We start from the raw sequence: 24,717 nt of genomic DNA on the forward strand, positions 1-24,717 counted from the left end.
AGGGCAAATTTATTTTCCAACGCCACCACAGAACTCTTAGATTCCTTGAAACTGTACCTTTGGCTGGATTGTGTATTCCTAATAAGGAAATTAAGTGTTGGTAGGTGGGAAGTCAGTGAGGACACCTGTGCAAGGGTTGGTATCTTGGGGGGTTGGTGTGTGTAATATACCATCTAGCATAAAGGTAACACGTGTCCGCTACAGCCTTCTGCCAGAGTGTTAGCAGCGAGCTAGCAGCTGTGTGTTAATATAGAATTCTTCTTAGATTCCTGAATTAATAACCTCACATTAAACGTGTTACCACCTTCTTTTTATTTGTCCTCAGCCCTTTCACTTACTCTTTCTCATACAGTTTTTATGCTGCATTGGATTTTGCTTCAGCACTGCTTGTTTAACAATCGCTGACCACCTGTAATGTGCCTGCCACTCTGGACTGCTGTGCTGTGTAATTATGTAATTTGTTCACACTGATTATTATTATTGCATATTATGAAAACGTATCTGGTAAGGTTGACCCGAATGCTTCATAGCTTTGACTGTTGCGGTAATAATGGTTGTCCAAATCAGTGTTTAAATAGTGCTGTTTGTTGTGGGTTTGTTGATTAGTTGTGTCAATAAATTAAAGCAGCCACACCCTAAGCATTCTGTATGTCGAAGCAGCCTAAGGGAGCTAATGCAAGAGAACTATGAAGAGAGGAAGAGGGTTTATAATAATGCAGGTCAGTGAGGATACAGCCATTTCATACAGGAGACCTACAAGGATCTACCGATACACATCAAACTTCATGGAGGTTTTGAGACAGTGAAAATAATTTAGCCTATATATTTTTAATTTCTAGGCCTACAGAAAATAAAGGCTGCTGCAGCACCTTCATTACCCCAACTCTCAGTTCCGATGCTCTTTTACTCTCTGTAAAGATATTCAAAGCTTTGAATGTTGTTGAATAGTTCTCACTGAACTTTCAAAGCTGTGTGGGTGTGCTTGTGTTTCTGTAAAATGTTGGACTTTTCCACCACTTGGTGTGGGAAGAATTGCTGCTTGGGTATGTTTGTACCCAGATGACCAGTTTATTTAAAATGAAATCTTTCTGAATGTAATTTAAGTCTGAGGGATAACTTGCCAGCTTTAATGTGGATGTCCAATCAGTGTTGATGGTGAATGTAGTCAATTAAAGCAATAAATCCCTCAGTGCGTGCTATATTGATAGATAAAGCCAAGTTATTTTGCTTGCGGTGCCGTGCCAGGAGTGCCTTTGTGTACTATATGCTATGTGCACTTTCTTCTGATGCCTGTAGGATCCCTTTCGCCAAACATGGTTAAAGCAGACGCAACCTCTACCTCTTCGCTGCATATCTTTGGCTTGGAGAAATACGACTGAATATCGGAGTCAGCCAAAAACACTGTAGTTCTTCCTCTTCTCCATCTCCATCAAATGACGGAAGGAAGAACAACAGATTTTGCAGCTTCAACCTCGGCTTTCTCGGTCAAAATTGCATGCACTGAGGAATTTATTGCTTCAATTGACTACATTAACCATCAACTCTTGAGTGGACAACCACATAAAAGGTGGCAAATTTCTCTTTAAGGCTTCTATATGCTCCAAATAAACAGCATGTTGACAATGTGGAAGTGTTCAATTTATATTAATATATCCAGACTTTTGTATTGTACTGTATATATATATATATACACATACACACGTATATATATGTATACATACAGTACATATGGTAGTGTCATTTATTCAGGCACCTTATGCAACAGAGCATGTGTATATGCAAGTGTGTGTACGCACATGTGTGTCCATGAATACCGTTTCTATAAACCAAACCCAGTCCCCAGCTGCTGTTCCTCAGGACTTGTTCTCCTCCAACATTTTTTCTCCTCTCTGTCAGTGGAAAACTATGCAATTAGAAAACACCCTCGGAGATTGACAGTTGGATCACATACAATTTGACAAGGGGGCGCCACAGAAAGGCCCGTTGTATACCTAAGTATTTTTAATTAAACAGCTCTTTGCACTTGCAGCGGGCTTTCCCTCACCAGTTCAAAGACTCCGGCTTTGACCCATGTGTTAAAAGTTTGTATCAGTTTTCCATGGCTGTGTTTTGCTTGGCGCCTAAGACACGCAATCCTAAATTGTCTTGTTTAAAAGCTAGTTTGTTTACAGTTCACTCTCTTTCTCCGTGCTCTCTTTACCAGCCCCCCATTACATTACCACATGTGTGCAGTGTGATCAGGTTCAGGGTGTAGTTACCCACTCCCAACAGGCCCGGTTTGTATAAAGGCCTGAGAATTGAGTTAGTTTCAAAGAAAAAAAAATAAATCTAATATTATGTTTATTAGCAAATCGAAAGATTCGCAACATAAGTCAACCCCTCACAAACCCATCAGTTTATTTAAACGTTAAAACAAGTAAAATGGAGTGCTCATCTGTTACTTGGAAGCTTCATCAATAACATTTGTCCGTCTGATGTAAAATCGATATGACAAACACTGACACAATGCCAGAGCAATGGCAAATGTGCCGTCATTTGTCATCGACTGGCAATAAAGATATGTCAGAATTGATTTTAGCCCATTTTTCCCCCCTCTCTCTCTCTATCTCTCTCCTCCTCTCCCCTCTCTTCCTTGCTCTTTTTTTCAGTAGCGGTAATAGAAAAAAATAAATGAATGTTATTATGACTGAGGCATGCTCAGCCTTGCCAAACTCAATTAATATTGGAGCAAGGGGCTGTAATGATTTGAGGTCCTGCGCGTTATGTTTTCATTGAAATGCCCCGCCAGAGATGTTAAGATAAGAAAGGGAGGGATAGATAGTTGGATGGATGGATGGTTGGGTGGGTGTATTCTCTGGGGGGAATGGTTTTGTTTTGGCCTCCGCTCAATATATATGTTTTTAACGGACTTACAAATTTTTCTGTGATTTTTTTTCATTCTCTTTTTACTTTTTTTTTCTTAATTCTTTTTTTGGGTAAGCTGCCAGAGTGTTTTATTGCTCTACCATGAAATAAAGAATCTAACCTTGGATTGATGCAGTTTATGGATCTTTTATTCATGTTCAAAGTGGAGGGAAATGCCCAGTGTGTGTGTTTGTGTTTTTCGTTTGGTGGTGTGTTTTATTCTTTTGGGATGATGTTTTATTTTAATTAAAAAGTGCTCTATACGACATTTAGATCAAGCGTAGCACCCACCCTCCGTTCTCCCTCAGGTTAACACCATTGTTCTGTCAGTACTTTTCCCAGAGTTTGCACTGTTAGCACTGTTAGCACCATTAGCAGAGAGCTGCTGGCTCAGCCATAACAATGTTGAGAGCCGTGTGGAGGCAATATACTATATGCTTTGAATTGAACACTTTAAAGATTTTGATGTCATTTTTTTTATTTTATTTTATCGTATAATTTATTATTCTTTAATGTATTGCTATTCTTATCTATTAGATTTATGGGCTTAATAGCTCATTATATGTGTTACATTTTACAAACAAAAAAACAGTAGATGATATATATATATATATTTTTTTTCATTTAAGATGACAGGTGAAAATTGAATTAAATGTATTTGTAAAGTTTCAAGTGGCCCTACAGTGAATGTGTGTGAGCTCCACTCTGTGTCCGCTGTGTGTATGTTTGTGTGTCAGATTTGCCATCGCAGATTGTTGCCGCTGGGTTGTGTGTACCAAAGTTGCGCCAGTGGTAGCGAGCAACATCTGTTTCGGGGTTGTTGTTCCTCTTGGCTGCTTTTCAATTGGATTTCCTCAAGCAGGGCCAAAAGCTGTCACCTCTGCCAGGCTCTGTTAGCAATCACCGCCGGCCCCTATATTAAGTAGGTGGTTCAGGGCTAAGCTAATAACTCTCCCTCCTCTCCAGAGCCATCACACACCAGCACTGGTGTTGCTGCCGGCCTCAGTGTGTGCCTGTTTGTATGTGTGTGTGTGTGTGTGTGTGTGTGTGTGTGTGTGTGTGTGTGTACACAGACTCGGTTTACCTCTGTAGCTATACACCCTGTAGAGGCAGGCTGGCTTGGAGGTCCCCTCCTCAAAGTGACAGCCCAACTGACTGGATGTGTGTGTGGGAAAGAAACAGGGAGAGCCCTAATAGCTCTTCTCAAAGAATGACTGATCCGCTCTCGCTAATATTGTACATCAGGATGGAAACATGAAACAAACTTTGATCCCGGCCCCACCCTCATATACAGACTATATACTGTAAAGCGTCAATGTCAAGAGAACCAAATTAAGAGTTTAATGATACTGGATGGACATTATGGCCTCTGCATTTTTTTGCCAGGATTGTACGTATTTGCTTGCAATTTTACCAGCAATGTTAACTTTTAAGGTATTGCAATTCAAATTAGACATAAATGAAAGATAAAGTAAATTAGGACTTGAGTGATTGTGTTGATGTCACCTGGATTTTTTAAACCTGAATAAAAAGTTTAATTGAGTTCTTCTATGTTTGGTTTGTATTTTGTTTTTCCTCTGAAAACATCAAACAAGCAAAGCTCAGCTGGGTGTTACAAAGCTTTTATTGGGAGGTGTTTACCTCATCAAACTGACACAGTTGCAGGCTGCCCATCTACCTGCCTGTCTGTCTGCCTTTGCGTCTTATTGCCAGCTTCTCTGGCCAGCTGGAGCAGTTACACAGAGCTGGATTTGAACTGAGGACCTGCAAAGTATCAACTCCCTGTTTCACAGCTTTGACAGACACTTTGATTTGACATGCCATGAGCAGTTAAAGTGAAAGTTATGTATACATGTTAATTAAACTGTTTATGCGTGGAGGGGTCAGAGACATTAGCAAGCCCCAGCGCAGAAGTGTGAATTTCTTTTCTTTTCCCCCCATCACAGCGTTTTAACCTCTTCTGTCTCTCATTTCCGTAATGATTACCAGGTGCAAGGGTAGAATTTTTCCTCCTCTTTTTTGCCAAGTGGGGATGCAGATAGCTCTATTTGTGAAAAGTGTCTCTGTGTGTTTGAATTTAGGCTTGGGTATTTGACGTTGGGTTCAACTTGGTCAAATAGCTCTCATTTTTGGCATTGGGTGACACTGAAGCCTGGAATTCTCTAAAAGGATGTGGGGGTTGTGGTCTTCAGCTACTTAAGAGAAAGCTGTCGGCCCAATCGAAAGATGTCATTTGTGAAAGGTATATCTATTTTGATTTTTGATGTAAGGTTAGAAAGTTCTAAATCATTTTTGACACTGAGCAGTGGCAGTGCCTGAAGTTCTCCTAAAAACTGTGTGGATCATGTGGTTTACAATAACTTTCATGAGTAACGAAATAAAACAGGCATCTCATTTTATGAAAGGTTTTTTATTTAGACATGGGACGCAGAGATGGAGTCAAACTTTTTACTTTTGTTCTATACCAAAGGAGGAAAGATTCTTTAAAAACTTGTTTTTTAGTTTAAGTGCTTTTCCCAACATAATTTTTGTTTTTAAAGACGATGCCTGTGTTTTCTTTTTAAGTTCTTACCCATTTACTACAAATCATATAGAGGGGCCTTTCTGACAAACATATTGTACTACTAACCAAATCAGATGGCCATGATGTGATTTAAGTCATAGAGTCTTAGAGGACAAGAAAAGTTAACTTTGAGCTTTGAACATAGAGGTAGCTGATCACAACACACTGAAGGCCTATAAATATTGTAAAAGAGACATTTTTCGGGGTGGTCCATATATGGAAATATATGTATTGATGAAGAATGCAACTTTGATACATTACCAAACAGGCTAACCCGTACCAAAGGTAATGGCCTTTGTGTAAGTAACTTTTGTAAAATGTCTTGTTGGAGAGTCAAAGGGCTCAGTTTTTTGTGTACATAAATAAAGCCCTGAGTTACTGTCCTGCACTACTGGTTTGACGTTGAGGACATCTTATTGGATGTGACCAACCGTATCTGGCTACACGCCTGACACCAGTGTAACATTTCTTTTGATTAGTGGAGCTGATGAAATTATTACATTGTGTTCAGTCATTGGAGTGACTGCCAATATAGACTTGAAGGATGATTGCCGTTTATTTCAACCTGGTGTATTTCCCATTAATCTGGCTATTTGTCGCTCTCTGAATTGGCTACCCTTGTACTTGCCATCAAATTTGTAGAGATTTATGGATCCAAGAAATCAATTTAGACATGATTATTTCAAAGCTGCCTGAAATTAGCATTATGGCTAACTTTAGGAAGCCTGAACAGCTGCCCCGACTTATGTTGTTTTGCATGAAGAAAAGATGCCAGGTTTACATAAATAATCCCAAAAACTCTTAACAACAGACTACTCATATGTAGAGGTCTCGTGTAATGAGTTACTTTAAGCAGAACAGCATTCACTCAAGAAAATTGCTGAATTTATCAATTCCACTAATACAATTTTCTAGTATAGCAATACTTGGAAGAGTGTCTTTCAAAATTTAGCAAAACCAATCAGAGCTGGAATTTAATAATGCTTGTAGAAATAGATACAGTAGAGGAAATTGTGTGCACATTGCAAGTTAAAGCAGAAATTATGGGTCAGTCAATACGTGAATTGGCCTTAAGTCATTATCAAATTCTTTATTTTATTTATTTTGTGTTGTCTTTTTAAAATTGCCTTTGATGTTTTATAAAAAAGAAAAGAATAGCACTTTGTTGTACATAAAATGTGCTTAAATATGAATATGTAACTTTACATCGGTGATAAGAATTGCATCAGTATCAAACGCTGCCCATTAATTGTAACTGAAAGGGCACAGGCTGGATCCTGGCAGCTGCAAGTGCATCCATCCACATCCTTTTATTCTGTGGAATTGATCCCTCTGCTAAACACTGAAATCATCATTCAGAATTGTCTCCTTATAACATTACATGACTAAACATGTGTAAGGTCTCCAATCAGTTCCGCTCCCTGGCAACTAATTCAGATAATGGAAAATGGGAATTCAAACTGCATTAAACCTAATAATACAATACCTGTAAATCTAAATAGGCAGATAATAAGAACATTGTTATTTACCAATTATCTGAGTTACAAGGACAGAAGAGGTAGGACATGATGAACTTCCAAGAGGAGGTTGTTGACATTACAAACATCCAGCAGTAACGAGTACAAGGGTTAGAACCACATTATCCCGGTTTCATTGAATTGACAAGTAAATCGTTCGCTAACTTTGATTTGTTCCTTCTGCTTTCTCGTTTAAACAAATGCTATTTTCTGTCTTGTGTTGCAGCACAGTACATCTCTCTGGGGTAATAATGTTTTTGGTCAAACACAGTGTTTGTTAGCTTTAACTTTTTAAACATACAATTGTTCCCTAATTAGCTGGATACTAATTAATTTATGCTCCCCTGTTTGATGTACAGTAAAGCAATACTTTGAAAGCAACTGAATCCATTCTTTGCATAAATTTGTTGCATTTGCCGGTGAGTTCAAAAGAAACAGGACTGGGTTTAGAAAAGCACACATGCATTTAAATAATGCGGCCCATTTTTCGTCTTTGTTTGTTTTTAGCGGGAATATTAATGAAATAATATTTTAAACAATTCATCATTATTGTTGTGCCGCCACTTATTTTTAACTCAATTATAATTTAATAGATCATTTTTCCTAATGTGCACAGTATGTTCTCCCCACTTTGTACACTACACAACAAAATATTATTTACAAATAAGAGGAATGATCAAAAACATGATAATGAAATTGCAACAATAAGTTGGAAATTGCAATTCTAATGCAATACAATAGGGTCTGTGTTGCAAATTAACCACCCACTGTCTATTATTATGTGTGTGCTTGTGTATTTGTGTGGGTGAAAAGAGCAAATTACACAACAGTGTGTTATGTTAAACTATGTATAACACTTTGCTTCTGTTTAAAATATGCCAACGGACATTATAGGTCGTGATTGTAACTGTGTTGATTTAAAAGAAAAAAAGAAGTCCTATTTTATCTAGCTGGTGTCTTACTCCATTGTTAAAAATCGTTTGTTGAACCAAGTAAAAACATTCAAACTCTTATAATAACTGCGTTCTAGTAGTGCCTTTATCAGGATGCCTTTGTGAGACTGTATTGGTGATGAACAGTTTTCTTCAATGGAGTACCTATAATGTAGTTATTAGTAAGCCTATATCACATAATAAAATGACAAAATAGTTTATTTCAAAGACAAGGGGAGGCTCTATTTTCTGAAGTGGTTGTCCTAGTTTGTTTGATATCATGGAGGCCTGCCCTCTGAAATAAAAACAATATGTGGAGTTAAAAGATCAATTATCTCTGGCAGAACAAAGCCGATTAGGGGAATCTAATAATGTTTATTTGTGTTGGTAATCAGTAGGATTTGGTAAATAAGGCCAGAACTTATCATGTTTTGAAATTGTCTTGGAAAGCTTCTCATTTTGATGCCCGATAGTGTTTTTGAGCTACATTGGCCTGTAGCTGACCCAACAATAGCATTGCATTTTAACAGAAGAGGACTAAGATAATAAGAAAATAATGGAAGAAAGATGATACCCAGTAAAAGTATACCCTTATCCACACAAAGGTTTGTCAATTATATTTTTTTACTATTGGACATTTGGAACAGTGAAATGTTTTGTTAGTTTTTTTAATAATCAACACAAAATGTAAACCATACTTTGGTGTTACATTTTTACCGCTTTACTTAAGATTTCATTAAACTTGTTTTTTTTTTCTTTTTAGAAAATGTACCAAAACACTGGCAACAAGGAAGATCTTGGGTAGATAATGAGAATAATTATGAAACAAAATTGAAATCATACACTCCAGACTAAAAAGAAATCTGGTTTGAATTGGCATCAAACACTTTTACTAAGTTTGTTCACAAGATATTTATCTATAGAGGGAACCATAAAGTTCAGTGGATGGATGGGAAAAACAACACTGAATGGAAAGGCTTTTGACTCTTTCAGCCCATAAAGAATTCATAAACAGTTACTGATTTGTTACTTTGTTACTATGATTTAGAAGATGAGTTTTGAAAGCCAGAAATCTCATCTTGAGTGCAATTTCTGGTATTTGTTAACAACCATGGTAATCCCCTCATGGTCATATTGTGCTGTTGAGCAGCAAGAATCTTTTTTTTGTTGTCTTAAATTAAAGACATTCTGCACTGTATGTATGTATAAGGTTGTAGCGAACATTACATGCAATTTAAAGTAAGAAGTGTAGAGCAAGAATCGCAGGTCTGAGCCTTAGATCCCTTGTTATGGCTGTTGTCTTCAGCATGTCAGAGACCAGCGCGATTGTCAGTTTAAAGAGGATGGATGTCCTAAGATGTCACCTGACAGCCCGACAGACAGGGCAATTCCGTCCCTGGAGGACAGGAGAGCAGCCAGTAGGAGGTGGACGGGCAGAGGCTTGGGCTAGAGGTCGTCAATGTCGCCATCGCCGGCCTGTCACTCCGAATGGGCCCCCAAATCATGTTGTCAATGGTGATGCATCGAGATCTCCCTCTGGCAAAAATTGGATGCTCCAAACTCGAACTTGATTGATGCATTGACCAGGTTGTGGCCGCCTGTCCTCAGGATGTGTCCTTACCTTCGTTTAAAGATGAAGCAACACAGACACATACTGAGCGGTGAAAGGAGAGAGATGTACTTTTAAAAGTTTTTTTTGTGTTAGCCAGACCCCACTGTCGAAGTCCTGTTGGCTTGTCAAAGAATCTACTGTATCTATCAGCCTTGAAATTTATAGGATTTTACCTGCCTTTTCATTTTTCTCGGTACATCTTTTGTGGCACAGTTCAATCGGTGCTCTGAGAATGTTGTTCTCACTGTTTCCATTGAGGTAACAGTATTACATTATGGCCCGAAGGCGAATGCACAGCTTGTACATTCAATGGATGCCACAATGGATTGGAATGAAAAATAGATGTTTTTCTGTGACCAAAAGTGCAGCCTTTATGCATCCAAGGGCATGGCATTCTTGGGCCATGGGTACTAGCCGTGGAGTTTTGTGAACATGAAATATCTTCTTTTATGTGTCATTTTTTTCATTATGCTCCCTCTGTCTCTCTCTTTCTACGCTTTCCTCCAATGGTTTTCCTTGATAGTCTCGTCTGGCCTGAGTTGCTCTTTATGTGCCTGTGTGTGTGTGTGTGTGTGTGTGTGTGTGTGTGTGTGTGTGTGTGTGTGTGTGTGTGTGTGTGTGTGTGTGTGTGTGTGTGTGTGTGTGCGCCTTAACATGTGTTTGTGTTCATACTCTCTTTGTTTCCTCCTAATTTATTTGTGTCTGTTGCATATGTTTGTGAATGCATGGATGGACTTTGTGTGGTTATGTGTGTGTGTATATGTATATATATATATATATGTATATATATATATGTCTGAGCTTGAACTCTGTGTTTGATGTCTTTTGTTTCTCAATCATAGATATTTATCCGTGTGTTTCTCTGCATTATACACATAATGTACACATGCATTAAATATTTTTATATGATAAAGCTATGTGGAACCTTGGGTTTGAGCCTTTGATGGCTTAGTGGGTGCTTGGAATGAGGAGCGTGAAAATATGTAGACAAAAATATGTAGACAAAAGCTGAGCCTTACGGAGGTGGCCCAAATTTGGACTCATTAAGTCCTACTTCTTCTCTTGGTACAGCCTACTTCAGCTCTGTGAAGCCATGAAAGAGAAAAAGATCGACTTAACTCGCACATGTCGCTTCACTCATTACCTTTTGTCTTTTTGTTACTTACAAGAGGATAAGAAAGAAAACAACTGTAACAACTTTGTCCTCCTTCTCTTTTTCTCTCTCCCTCTTTCTTTTTCTCTCTCATTCTTTGTCTGCGTTTGCAGGGCCTGTTCATCTTCCTGATATATGGGGTGTACAACACAGAGGTAAGTCTGCATTGTGTCTCAAGGCTGTCGGAGTGAATGAGAGAAATGACAAGTTTCTGATGGGCTCCTTGCTTAAAAGCTGTGCGGTTGGGGGGGTGACAGTACGAGTGTGTGTGTGTGTGTGTGTGTGTGTGTGTGTGTGTGTGTGTGTGTGTGTGTGTGTGTGTGTGTGTGTGTGTGTGTGTGTGTGTGTGTGCGAACGTGTGTCTGTGGATGGGAGGAGGGATGGGAAGGAGGGGAGGCGACGATCGTTTCCACGCGAGCATCCCACTGCCCTTCATGCTTGGACTAACTTATATGCATCCGAGTCCGACCATTAAACACTGACACGCCGCGGTTCTCAGCCACTCATTCCTCACCCACATTGGCTAATATTTCACTGCCTCTTTAAGTTTTTAAACTCACGGCCCTCCATTTAGCATCCTGACAAAGCCGCCGGCCAGGGCTTTGCGGGGGCCCCAAGCAGTAACCATAGTAGGACAAAAAAAATAAAAGCAATATGCAACCAACAATATGCAACGAAGGAGGACATATTGTATTGAGATGCTGCTTTATTACCATTTAGATATGCTGCAGCTGTGTAGGGGTGGAGGGTTTGGTTGAGTGGTGAGACACAGAGAGGTACGATTTAATGGATGAGACTCAAGTGATGAAAATCACTCTTGGTCAAATGTAGCTCTTAGTCTATGTAAATAGGGTTAACTTTAGATGTGCATAGGTGATATTGCATCTGAGGCTTCTTAAAATACAGCACTATTTTTCTAAACTTGTGGTCTATTTTTCATGTTTAGACACTTCCCATTGGAAACTTTGTGGAGAAAGGGGAAATCTGCCTAACAATTCAAATAAACAGATTTAAGCCAAATCTCGGAAAATGCAGAAGTCTATTTTCAAAATCGTATTTGAGCCAAGCACGGATGTTTTGTTTTCTGGAGAATCACACAAGATGTTATAAATAAAAAAGATAGTTGCTATCACAGCTGTAAATACAGTTTTAGTTAAATTTAATCTTACAAACGGTGTCCTCTGTGGTTGGAATAAACCTTGCTTGACGAGTCTTCAGTTCTGATGAATACAAACATAATTTATCTTTTCATTTGCCTCTTGTAGCTTTGACTAAATGTACAAGGTCATTGTCACCGTATATTGACAAGCATCTTGTTTAAAGGAGCTGAGTAACATAGTTGTGTGTAACCCAGCTCTTTAAAGTATTACAATTATTATTATTAAAAATAAGCATTACATTAGTCGACCTCCCCTTTCCCCATCGATTTATTTATCTTTTTTTTTGTCTCGCTATTGAAGAGGACATCTCACATGTAACATTTGCATTTCCTGTCCTTTGTCATTTCCCTTTTTCTCTTTTCTTTCATCAACCATGTTTTCTCCACAGCATGAAGATCTGTCCCTGAGTCATAGGCGATGCACCGACAATGCAGAGCCAAGGAGGGCTGACCTTTTGCACTGTAAAATAAATCAACACAGCATTCTTGCTTAAGTGGCTTTTTTAGTGCCTGGGAATTCATTTTCATTGCCCTTGACCATGGGAGCAGCTCATGTACATGTTCCGTTTTTCAAAAGGACCACACTTCTCTGTTAACATAAAAAAAAAAAAAATCTGTAATTTTGCCATTATTCAGATCTACACATATGTCTTTCTTTTCCTCTGAACCCTCAGCAGCTTTTCTGGGGCACTCTTTTATTCATCAACAACCTGCGAAACCTTTTGTTTTGTGTCTTTAACTGGTCTAGCATGTGGCACACTGCTGGCTCCAGGTTTCACACTCCTTGATACCTGAAAGGAAATATTTGCTTAATAGAAAAGAAAAGATTGCATGGGAAAGATCAAAAGTTTTTTGTTTCTTGTCTGTAAGATGAGTGGCAGGGAAAGGCCAGCGTGACGCAGGAAGGTTCCTGCTCTGTCTCTATCTATTGAGGCTCACATTACCACATACATAATTCTATAGAGTGAGGAAAAAACTTTTCAGAGTTGCTGTTAGTTGTTAACCTGGTACAAATCAGTCTTTAGCCATTGTAGTGTGAAGGAAATCTACTTTGATATGCTAAAGAAAGGTGTGGAATTAAGTGCCTCAAAGTTGGAAAACGCTCCATTCATGAGGCTGGTTTCCAGACTAAAAAATTACCATTATGGCATGGAAGACAGACTGCGTCTGCTGCTATTGCACTCAAAATGCACCGTTTTAATTGCTAATTACCTGACAATAGCTTTCCATTATTCAGTGCAATTAGCTTTTCCTTGGTGGTCACCTTGTAATCCCGTGCTTTGATGACCTTTTATTTCCATCAGCGCCAAGGATGTCGGCAGGTGTTGTCAGGCGCGCTGCTTTCATATGGTAATCACTTAGCGCCCATTTACATGGAGAGCCACGCTTTGCATCATTCGAAACCTTGAGTGTGCGCAAAACCCCTTAAACACATAACGATCATCTAAAACAATGCCCTTCCCCTCATTGTCAAATGATTAATTAAGTTGTGTCATGTAATTGCCTCAGCACGCCGGCTGCTTTTGATATCAATGAAATCCCCAGGACTTACTTTTCCCATTAGGTTGTGTTAAGACGTTGTCTCTCCAACATCTGCACCGCGTTGATGGCCTTCTGCGTATCTTGTCAGAAATAATAGGAGGATTTCGGAAACATAATGCTGGTGCTGTTGATTTTGCCCTGTCACGATGCTCGGGCTCTCTTCATTATGTGGCCCTTCAACGTATGCAAAACATCCTCTGTATACACATGCCGGCTTTGAGACTGTGTGCGTGTGTGTTCAGTGTGGTGTCATAATTTATAACACGCTGCAACTTAATGAAGCCATAAGCCATAATGCATATTCACTAACGTGGTGGGCTGGGCTGGGACGGGCTGTAGTGATGAGTGCCCATCCGCTACAAATTTACAGTGAGCGCTGTCAATGTGCACGGACACATGCACGCACACACACACACACACACACACACACACACACACACACACACACACACACACACACACACACACACACACACACACACACACACAGACCTCTTAAGTGCCAGAGGCTGTTCACAAAAGACTTCATCCTACTTAACTGAAAACACACTGTAATTCCTGCTGTTTTGTTTGTTTCTTATTTTCCTTTTTGGTATATTGTTCTTGTTGTTGTATCAAGTAAGTTGATCATAGAAAAAATAAAATGAAGATGTACAAATATTAAATTAATTATAATGTAATTTTCCAGAATATTTTGATTAAAAAAAAATCAGCAGACCTATGATATTGTATTAGTAATTCATTTTTTTTAGCAGGGAAATATATTAATTAATAGCGACTGCTTTGTGACAAAATAATTATTTTTGTTTATTCTCGTATTTTTTATTATTACACCGGCCTTCCTTTAGAAAATGCAGGAGCTATTTTAGAGTTTTGACTTTTCTTTTTATACCAGTGGTATCTCATCACATTATTTTTTTTTAAATATAATATTTTTTTGTTTTTATTTTAGACAAAGTTTCTTCATTCCTTTTATAGGTTAATTCATGCATAAATGTATTCAAGGGACAGATTAAATTGCTACATTGCTGTCTTGAATCCTGTTATATTATTACCAAAATATTTACAAAGAAATATTTGTTGATACTATTAATTATTAGTCACTTGTCATAACTTGTCATAACTCCCATAAAATTATGATTACATTTTTTAAAGAAAGATTTATCCATAAGATTTATCAGTGAAATATAATACATTTAATATAGGTATTCGTTGTTCGTTGTTTTATTCTAAAAATAATTAGTATGTAGATTACAAATTAGGGTATGGGGTTAGTTTAGTTACAAGTCTATACTCAAACTGTATGCATGTATACTGTATAGCTCTTAATATCTATGGAAACTGTGTCTGGTATAGTGTGTGTTAAATGAAGGCGTCCAGTACACTGTTTCATCCGGAGTGTAAAAATGTAATCTGTTCTGCTAGGGCGGTCCCTTCTCCTCCAATAGCTCCATTTGTTGGTCCCGGCGCTCTATGCTGACAGATGATAGCTTGAAGTCGTCTCCTTAGTTTGCTAGCTCTATGTGTCACTTTCAAGTCCCATTAGCCACTGGGTCATACTGGAACACACTAACATGCGCACATACACGCACACACACACACACACACACACACACACACACCTCCCCAACCGCTGTTTGCACCTGCAAACTAACGTTCCAAATTTGTTGTTTCTCTTCTGCTCCCCTTCTCCTTTCTCCATTTTACACTTTGGGTGCTCGCAGTTGTTTGCTGTTAAAGATTATTATTATTATTTTTTGATCCATTGCAAGTGTATTTCATTGAGCGTTGTGTCAGATACACATATCTCTTTTTCTCTCACTCTCCCCTTCTCTTTCAGGTTCGGAGCACGGTCAACAGGATCAAGGAGAGGAGAAAAGCACTAAATTTTTCAGTATGTTATCCGCATTTTTTGTTTTTTTTAAGTGTGTGTGTTTTCATATGTCTTTGTGTCTCTGATACACATTGGTGCGACCGACTTTTCCCTGCCAATGAAAGCTGGCCTCTGAGCAACAATGCTAGTCGACAGTCCATGTTAGATGCCCTTATACATCAAACACGGACCCCCCGTAATAGCTCTCCCCCTTCCTCACTCTGCCTATTGCAGCACCTTCATCCCAGCAATGTCAAGCTCCGTGGTGGGTTACAAGTTTCTAATCCAGGACAAGCCAACCCCTGACATTAAAGTGTCAAGCCAGTATTTATACCTTGTTGGACGCTGCTCTTTGGCTGAGGCGGTCGGATGCTGCGTGTGTGTGTGTGTGTGTGTGTGTGTGTGTGTGTGTGTGTGTGTGTGTGTGTGTGTGTGTGTGTGTGTGTGTGTGTGTGTGTGTGTGTGTGTGTGTGTGTGTGTGTGTGTGTGTGTGTGTGTGTGTGTGTGTGTGTGCCTAGGAAGCTCATACTGCAGCCTACACAAAGCACTTTAAAAGTACTTAATAGTCTCCGGCACACACAAACACATACGCACATACCACACACACATACGGACAATTATAGACCCTAGCACCTTGACAAACACAGACTCTCATCATTCCACTCTCCTTTGCCCCCGTCTCACACACACACACACACACACACACACACACACACACACACACACACACACAATGCATCTTGTCCCTTATGAGTGATCACATTAAGTCCACTCCTCTTTGGCCGGCAACACTTTGTCCTGCCCCTCCCTCTGCACCCTGACCCACACATATGCCCCCCCCCCCCCAATTTTCCCCAACCTCACGCTTCAGGTCATTGAAGAAGGAATGAAATCATTTTTAACGGCAGATTGACTTTTAAAATATCAGGGTGCCCCTACTTCCTTTTGACCCCCAACCTCAGAGATGGACACTGTAAGGATGGGGAGAAATGAAATAAATAAATAGATAAATTAGAGTGTTGAGTGTGTCTGTGTGTTGGGCGGTTGGGCTGGGGGGGCCCCCCTGGGGCCCCTTGTTGCCAGGTGCAGTCTGATATATTGGCTGCTCATGTTATCAGTGAGATCCCCCCCATCTACCGTCATTTTTACTGCTTCCTCTCCCCTCTGGTGGTGGCAATTTTCCAATCTTGTTGGGTTCCGCTACCAGAATGCGTTTTTTAGCCATCACTGCCGCCTGACGGTTTTTAGCTAATGCTATTTTGTGCCATAAATCCTGCTTGAAATACTGTATCTACCTGTCCCTTGGTTAGATAGGAGACATTTGGCTCTAGATGACCGCACATGCCCCTATATATCCCCTTGTTGTAAAACATAGGATTGGGTATCGTGTCTTGCCGGCTGAGGGATAAAGAAGCTTTGGCGGTGTTACTGCATATGGGGTCATTTGAAGACGAATGGCACTTGTCGGAGATAGAGGGGTTTATATGTTGTAATATTTGCAACGACCGAAGGGTTAACCCAATGGGATGTTTCACTGCAACTGCAATTTAAGAATTTAAAATGGTTATTTAAATTAATACCCATAATTTGAAACTTTCATCATCCCTTTTATTCCTTGATCACCAACGTTGAAAGCAGCCAATACTAAGCCTTGCTCAGGTCATCAGATCGCTCGGATCTGATCGGATGATCGTTTGTAATACAGATTATTTTGAGAAGGTCAAGCACCAGACTGATATATTAACAGTCATTTACGGTATCAGATCAGTGCACATGGCATCAGAGTAAATGTGTTTTATATAACTTAGCAGACAACATGAAAATTGTTTGAATATTGAGGGAACAATTTAAGTACATATTGCTATTGGCACAGTGACTTGACACACCTCTGACCTTGACGACCTCTCATATAAATTCCACCAAACCTAATCACACACTCTACCCTCTTAAATTCAACACTTCTGTCAACCTCTGTAGCCCTCTTCCATGTGGTAGCCCTCTACATGGGCGTGGGTCGCACACACAGCTTGTTTAGCCTCAGGGGGTGGCGTTTTATACTCTCATACACACACTATGACCATTGTAGACCGCCTGTTTGATACCGAGTATCTCCTGACACACCCTGACCTCCCTCACACACACACATACACACACACTCACACAGACACACAGCCAGATTGCTTTGTGAAATAAAGCTGTCAGTTGCAAGACCCGTATAAAAAACACCCCTCCCCAATACTCCATGCCCCTGACACCCCTGAAATATAGAAATAAATTGAAAGCGAATTAGTTGTTTTCATCTTAATTCAAGTTTGACAACATAGGAAGCAAGTAGTTGGTTGGAATCAGTCTTGGTGTTAGAAAAAAAAAAATTGAATTAGAATTAGTTTTTTACAAGTGTACAGTAGAGTGGATGTTTCTGTCTGGTAACTGTCGAATAGCTGCATTTTATTAAATATAATACTATAATCATTTCTGTTGCTAAGACCCCTGGTTGGAGTGACGTACAATGATGTTTAGCAGTGCATGTATTAGTTTCTTTCCACTTGTTCCAAGCGTCGGGGCATTCCTGCCTGATAGAAGTACAGTATGAAATATAAGATGCCTTTGAGCCTGTTGAAGCCCCCAAGTTTGTTTGAGAGCTGTGCAAACAAATGGGTTTTCTGTGATTGCCGTTTATTTTGGTCTGGCTGGAAGATGCGTGTGTAAAACAAGGAGGTCTCTGAGTTTAATTCAAAGAGCAGCTGCTCAGGTTTGGTCCTAGGATTGTTGGAAGGACAATACTGTAGTCTACAATAGCCCATGACATCTATTCATGTTTGTTACTGATTGTGACTGCTTAAAAGGATGATGAAAAACTTTTATCAATAAAGGTAAAATGTAAAAATCCATTAGACATTCTTATTGCTGAGTTCTTCAGTGCCTGAATGAGTTCTAAAACCCGGAAATTAGTTAGCATTTTGCACTTCCAGTTCCCTCATCCCAAAGTCAATGTCTTTTTTGAATGGATGTTTTTTGGTTAGATTTCAAATAAGGTCTGGTTAACAAAAGCTTAAGAGGATTTAAACTTTTGTTCTATGATATATAATACAACAGTAAATAACCCTATTGCGAATTTTAAATATTTTACGTGTCTTAAAAAGGCGGTCGCTAACAATTAGCCAAATGAAAGAACAATTGTCAATTGCCGCCACCTGTCCTTCTCCTGGCAAAGTGGGGACCTGGTGGCAGCAATGATTGAATCATTTTGTAGTTTCTCCCACTTTGGATTTAATCTAATAAACAAACTTGTCAAAATGTATCAAAATTACGAACAAAACCTGTAGCTCCAATATGACAAGGTGCGGCACAGCATTACTTCTTCATCCGCTCATAAGGGCAGACTAAACGTAACAGTGACTCACTATCGCCTCTTGACCTCTTCACATTCTGTTGATAATGTTAGTAATTTAAACAAAAATTCCTGCCAGATCTTACACATTGTACCTTAAGCAGTTATAAAACCCTCCAGTGATCTACTGCAGCTTACAAACCCTTCTAATTTCTTACAGAACTGTGCCAGTTCCCGACCGTCCAGCTCAGTTACCAGCTCTCGTCCCGTCAGTTTCCCACTAGGAACTACCCCAAGCCAGGAAGAGGGGGCCACCCCCTCCTACACTCCCAGCAACAGCCCCGGCCTGGCGAAGGAGGAAGAGAGTACCAGAGGTGAGTCAGACCAATACCATACTTTAAGATTCTTGGCCTCTCCACTAATTATCCTGTGTTGGCAACTTTGTCTTTTTGATCTATAAGACCCAGAAAGGTCCTTCCTCATTTTAAAGTTGAAGGTGCAGTGATAAGGAAAAGCCTGAAACAATACCATGCTAATGATGGTTCGATGCAGAATTATATAGAGCCCTTGTATTTGCTGAAATCAAATTCCCCTCATGTTTGCCTTTAATGTCCTCTTGCTCACAAAAAGATATACACTTAGAGTCTGGTAAAACATGGGTCCACACAAATACTGATGAAGGGCCATGTCTTTTCACATGTTAACTTGTAGCTTCATTTAAATATTTAATGGAAACCTTAAATTTAGTTGGCCCTAACTGTGTTACACCTAATTCAAAATAGTTGCTACTGCACTGCTACTTCAAAGATACAGTTTGGGCTTTTTACTTTAACTATTTTACTACTATCTTTTATTCACTTCTTCCAAACAGTTTTTCATAGTGAACAGATTTGAACCAGCTCTCTTTGGAAATGAACATATTATAGCAAGTTACAAGATTGCTTGCTAATTTCATTGCTCTGCTGGCCTTGCTTCTCAAAAAGCACAACCAATCACCCTCACTTAAAAAGAACATGGAAGGCCACCTTTATATTTTTGAAAGATGAAATCTGAATATATAAGAATAAGTGATGTATTTTTTCCCGATGTACGAACAGCACCTGCAGCCTTGCTTTTTGAAAATGTTCAGATCAGAAGTGGTAGTTTTGATTTTCAATTCACTGTAATGTTCAGTATCTCAAATGCAACCAAGCCATTTTAATTATTAAATTAATGGAATTAACAAGTGTTGACAGTTCATGTGTGGCGTTTCTGTGCGCGGCATTCCCACTTAATAACTTGAGTTCCAATGACACCTTCCTCTCACATTTTTAAAGGTATTTTTTTTACATAAAGACCTGTTTTGTTTTTTTATATTTACTTAATCATACAATTACACAAATTCCTTTTTTTCTGCATGATCTTTTTTATATGCACTCAGTTTTGGTTAACTTGGCACACCTAGCTATTAGCCTATGTTTAAGTTTATAATTTTGCATTTTTGTTGAATCTCTTTTGGTTAAGTGTTGATTCATCTAAATTGTTATTCAGTTTGTGATGCTTTAAATTGTATTGGGTTAAAAAGAGAGGTGTTTGTAATATTTAGTCTACCTTCACTGATATAAATGGGTGGTCAAAATATTAGAAAAAATACAGCTTTCAAAATGATCATAAAGTTGACTCAAGTCTGTCTGTGCACTTTTATCCCCCCCACTGTTCCTACACTGGCATATCTCCAAGGCATTACTGCAAGGCACTCTGAAACAGAGAGTAGCGTCTGGCCTGTTGAGTGAAATCAGACATCAGAAATCTCCTGTTAAACCTGAACACTAACCAGACACCCTGGCTTCAATCTAGCTGCCTGACCCATGCTGCACTCAGCAGAGTTAAGAGTCATTTGGTTGTGGAAAAGATTGGAGACACCGGTTTCAAAGAAGAGGAAGAAAGAGGGAGAGGTCGATCCCGGGTTTCATTCTGTAATTCAAAGCCGGTCTTAGTGTTACTTGCTCTGTTGCCCTTGTCGATGCAGCAGTTACAGAGTTAAATATATATATTTTTTTTAACAAGGGTTCATATATTTGCAAAAACAGAGAAAACCAAAACTGAAATAAGGGACAAACAATATGCAGAGGTTTATGAAATAATGTCTTCGTAAAAAAAGTGTATCACCGACTATTGTATCGATTGACAACGGGATAGAACAATTTAATATAACTTTTTCATTATGAATTAATTACCACAAAATATTATTGTTAAATACTATGTGGGTTGGGGTTTATGACTTGTACAATAATGATATTCACATTTGAATAGTACATGTGCTGTGTGTTATTGCTCCTTGTTGCCGCTCTGTGCACCTCTCAGACGGTGATTTACAGCGTTTCCTTTGCAGGTGATTTGCATGGTCCTCAATGCTATTACTGTCTCTTTCATTCACTTGGCGCGCAGTAGTTAAATCAGTCCCTATATCACATTTACATGACTGCGCCTCTAATGCAACCTGACAAATCAAATTCGGCAGCGGAAATCATGTTTTTTTATGTAACACAATTGCAGAAATAATTGATTGTCAGATGATATTATTCAGCCCATTTGCTACTCCTCCAATTTGCCCCTGTCTCAATGCTACAACATGCAAATGCCATCGGCTCCGTGTGATTGAGTGCTGGGAATGGGCTGTCGGCCGACTGCTCACACACTACAAACTAGTGTTACTGTATGCGTATTATCATCCAGCGTGGGGCAGACACAGGATAACATGCACTCTCAATTTGCTGTATTTAATCATCATGACGAACCCAACTCACTTGACAATAATCTTATTTTACATGAACGGTGATTGAATATTGGTTTTCATACTGTTCTTTTTTTTTTTAAGCATGGACGTGATGCTGTGAAGAGGTGATACAGCAGTTGGACCAATTTCTCTGGAGGAACAGTGGACACTTTTATTATGTTTGATTTAATCAAGTTGTTGTTCAGAATTTCACATGATAAAAAAAAGTATCTTGGCGTCAGCGTGCAGTGCAGTACATTAAAATATTTGCTTTATCCGTCATTTTCCATCAGAAAGCATTCATATAATTAAAAAAAAAAAAAAAAAAAAAAAAAAAAAGGAAATCTGGCCAAACCATTTTGGGTGGCTTTACAATATTGATTTATTTCGACAGTACGCTACACTTGCCATACTAAATGCCTTCTCATCATGAAGCCCAAACAACATACAAACAGATGAGCCCCATTTTTCTTAACAATAACCACACCATCTCCTAAGTGATAGCAGTAGCTTGCATGTACAAGGTCAGCCCCTTCTTATGCCTTTTCCATATTTCTGTTTACTCAAGTTGTTTGGCACAAATGTCCAAGGCAGACAGTGGATTATGTTGAGGGTACATGGTGAAATATGTGAACAAAGTAAAGCACATATTTGCTGTGAGCACAAGAGAAGGACAAGTGCATAATGAAGGAATAGGGGGTGAAGTGTGGGGGGGAGTTTGATTTGAAAGGGGAATGGTTGTGTGGGTGTTTGTGTATGTGCATGAGTGTTGCATTCCTGATGAGATGGCCCCACACAATGGCTGAGTTGAAGGTTGTGAGCCCTTTTAAGCAGGAATAATATGCTGGATCACTAGTGTAACCTCACATCATGTTCCTCGCTTTGTTTAAGCCAACCTCTCGACAAACAAAGATGGTCAAGCAGTTATCTTTCTTTTATAGTTCACATTGTTCACTAAAGGTCACTTAGTTTTCCTTTGGGGTCTATTTTGCTTCAAAACTGTGTTTGACTGGACCAAAGGCAATGTCTTACTTCCAGTGAAATTTGGATACCTCATGATGTTTCATGTCCAATTTATGTCTGTTTTATTTGATGGCACATGTCCTTAATGTCTTATTCACATCTTAGTGTTTCTAAATCATGTGAGGGATTTAAGTGGTGTGATGTCCACAAAACCCTGTTCACTGGGTTAATTTAACAAAGAAAAGATGCAGCATGCACAGTATAAACCTGATTTTTCGTGTCATTTCCAGTTTACGTAACCCAACTTGTAAGAACCATATGCCTGCACATTGCTGACATCTGACATCTGACTCCCCGCCCCCTTCCTCTTTTCCTAACATGTGTTCCGCAGCATCCCTCGCAATTAGGGGCCTTGTAGATAAAGTAGTGTGTCGGTCTATTGCATGCATCTTCTGCAGATTACACACAGATCCTCCGCTGACTCCACCGTGGGGTCGACTCCCCCATTGCCTCCCTCCACCCACACACCATCACTTGTCATGAGTGTTTGGCCCGGTTTATTGAAATGCAACAGGTTCCCCTGCTCAAAAACAAAAAAAGAAAATAACCATTGTGTTATGAGAACATGTTTGTAGCAATTTCATTTGGGTGCTCGCTGTTGAATCAGTTTCTCCATTTTTTCACTTAACTCCATTTACCAGTCTGATATAACCATACTATAGGAAATAAAACGTATATAAAAATAATATGGTGTCTCATATCACAGTATCAGTCAGTATCCACAGTTGTATCGCCATGCTCCATGACTTGGTTTTTAAAATAAATGTTTTTTTCTTCTTTCTTTTTTTAGGAATAGCTATGTAGAAATGTTTGATAGCTGATAATTTAATTTAAACAAAATGGAAACAGCTGTTAGATGACTGCTGCTTGACCTTTCTGTTTCTTTTCTGTATGAGTAGTGCTCATTTGGATTTGCATGTCTAAATCAGTTATTGTGGCAGAATGTATTATGATTTCATATAGCCTTGATGGTCATTCAACTGCATAGATGTTTGATTTAACTTGTATGTCTTGCCAAGAGTGTTAAGTGATGTTACCCTTTAACTATGTGCACGTATCCTTGTACTGATACCTGTCCTTTTTTATTGTAAAGTTCCCTTAGCTACACCTCTTGTATGGGAAGTGCTTAATTAATTTGGTGCATTATTATTATTATTATTATAGTAGTAGTAGTAGTAGTAGTAGTAGTAGTAGTACTATAAGTAGTATTACATTATTTTTCACTTCTAAGACAAATTTGTGTAACATTATGAAGTACTATCCTACAGTACTGTTTCTTCTAACCAAATTAATACTGTATTCACACATAGGTGGAGTGTCTGTGTGAAGTTGTTTTGAACATTGCAGAAAATGTGAAGTGTGGCCTATTTTCCCCATACATTTTTTATGATGATTTGTTTGTTTCTCCACCTGCCGTTCGATTTGAACCACGTATGCTCTGATGAAGGTCCTTTAGACCTGAAAGCTCAAATAAAGTGTATCTCTTCTATCAGTTTGGACTTTTTGTTGCTGTGGGAGTTGACATCACATTGATAATTACACGGACACTTGAGGTGAGTTGTGTCTGTGTGACAGATAGGTATTTGGGCTCTGAGCAGCAGCTTGTGTTCAATGTCTCGCTGATGCAAAGTGATGTGTACTAATTCTACATCTGCTCAAACCAAACAGGGCTTGAAAGTTCAGCCAAGTCCCAAAAAAAAAAAAATCACTTCCTCACAACTGATCTTCCCCTGCCCTCCCTCTGCGCGCAAATTACATTTTGACGATTTTCCCTGCATCTTTCTTGCATGTTGAATTGATGGACAAATAAGTGGATATGACTTTGGGGTTTTGTGTGAGTGAGTGGGTGTTTGAGTATCGACTGAGATTTGGCTTTTTGGCTTGGCTGTTTAGAGGATATGTGGCCATGAAATGGGCTCTTGTCATGTGGGTTGAGGCTTTGAGGACTTGATTGTAGCCTCAGTGTAAATACCCAAACAAACAGGCAACAGTCAAAATGTGCTATGGGTTTGCCGTGTATTTACATTCCTCTTCCTCCCTCCCACTTGGTTTCTTTCACTCACTCTTCCCCATGTGTCTGATTTGTTAATTTAAATTACTCGCTAACTTTCCCTTTCTTCTTTCTTGTGCTCCCTTTCATTACATTACATTACATTACAGTCATTTAGCAGACGCTTTTATCCAAAGTGACTTACAGGAAGTGACACACATTTCTTCCATTCCCTTTATTCCATTCCATTTTTCTCTGAGTTTGTAAAATGATACTTGTAGTATTTGTGGTTCCAAGTGTCATGGCTAAATTATGAGAAAGAGATTTGTGACAGGAAGTAAGATTTAAATTGTCAGTTAAAGC

At 39.1% G+C, this 24,717-nt stretch overlaps 1 protein-coding gene across 1 annotated transcript in view; it reads left to right on the forward strand.

The window, feature by feature from the left end:
* LOC129095116 (adhesion G-protein coupled receptor D2) overlaps positions 1–21,475 on the forward strand; it is a 54,447-nt gene extending 32,972 nt beyond the window's left edge. The window contains exons 20-23 of the mRNA XM_054603495.1: positions 10,795–10,836; positions 15,223–15,276; positions 18,807–18,960; positions 21,444–21,475. Of these exons, the coding sequence (XP_054459470.1) occupies positions 10,795–10,836; positions 15,223–15,276; positions 18,807–18,960; positions 21,444–21,454 (261 nt within the window). The 3' untranslated portion in view covers positions 21,455–21,475. The remainder of the gene's footprint in view (positions 1–10,794; positions 10,837–15,222; positions 15,277–18,806; positions 18,961–21,443) is intronic.
* Positions 21,476–24,717: the final 3,242 nt, after the last annotated feature.

This window comes from Anoplopoma fimbria, chromosome 8 (assembly GCF_027596085.1).
Source record: "Anoplopoma fimbria isolate UVic2021 breed Golden Eagle Sablefish chromosome 8, Afim_UVic_2022, whole genome shotgun sequence".
Classification (NCBI taxonomy): domain Eukaryota; kingdom Metazoa; phylum Chordata; class Actinopteri; order Perciformes; family Anoplopomatidae; genus Anoplopoma; species Anoplopoma fimbria.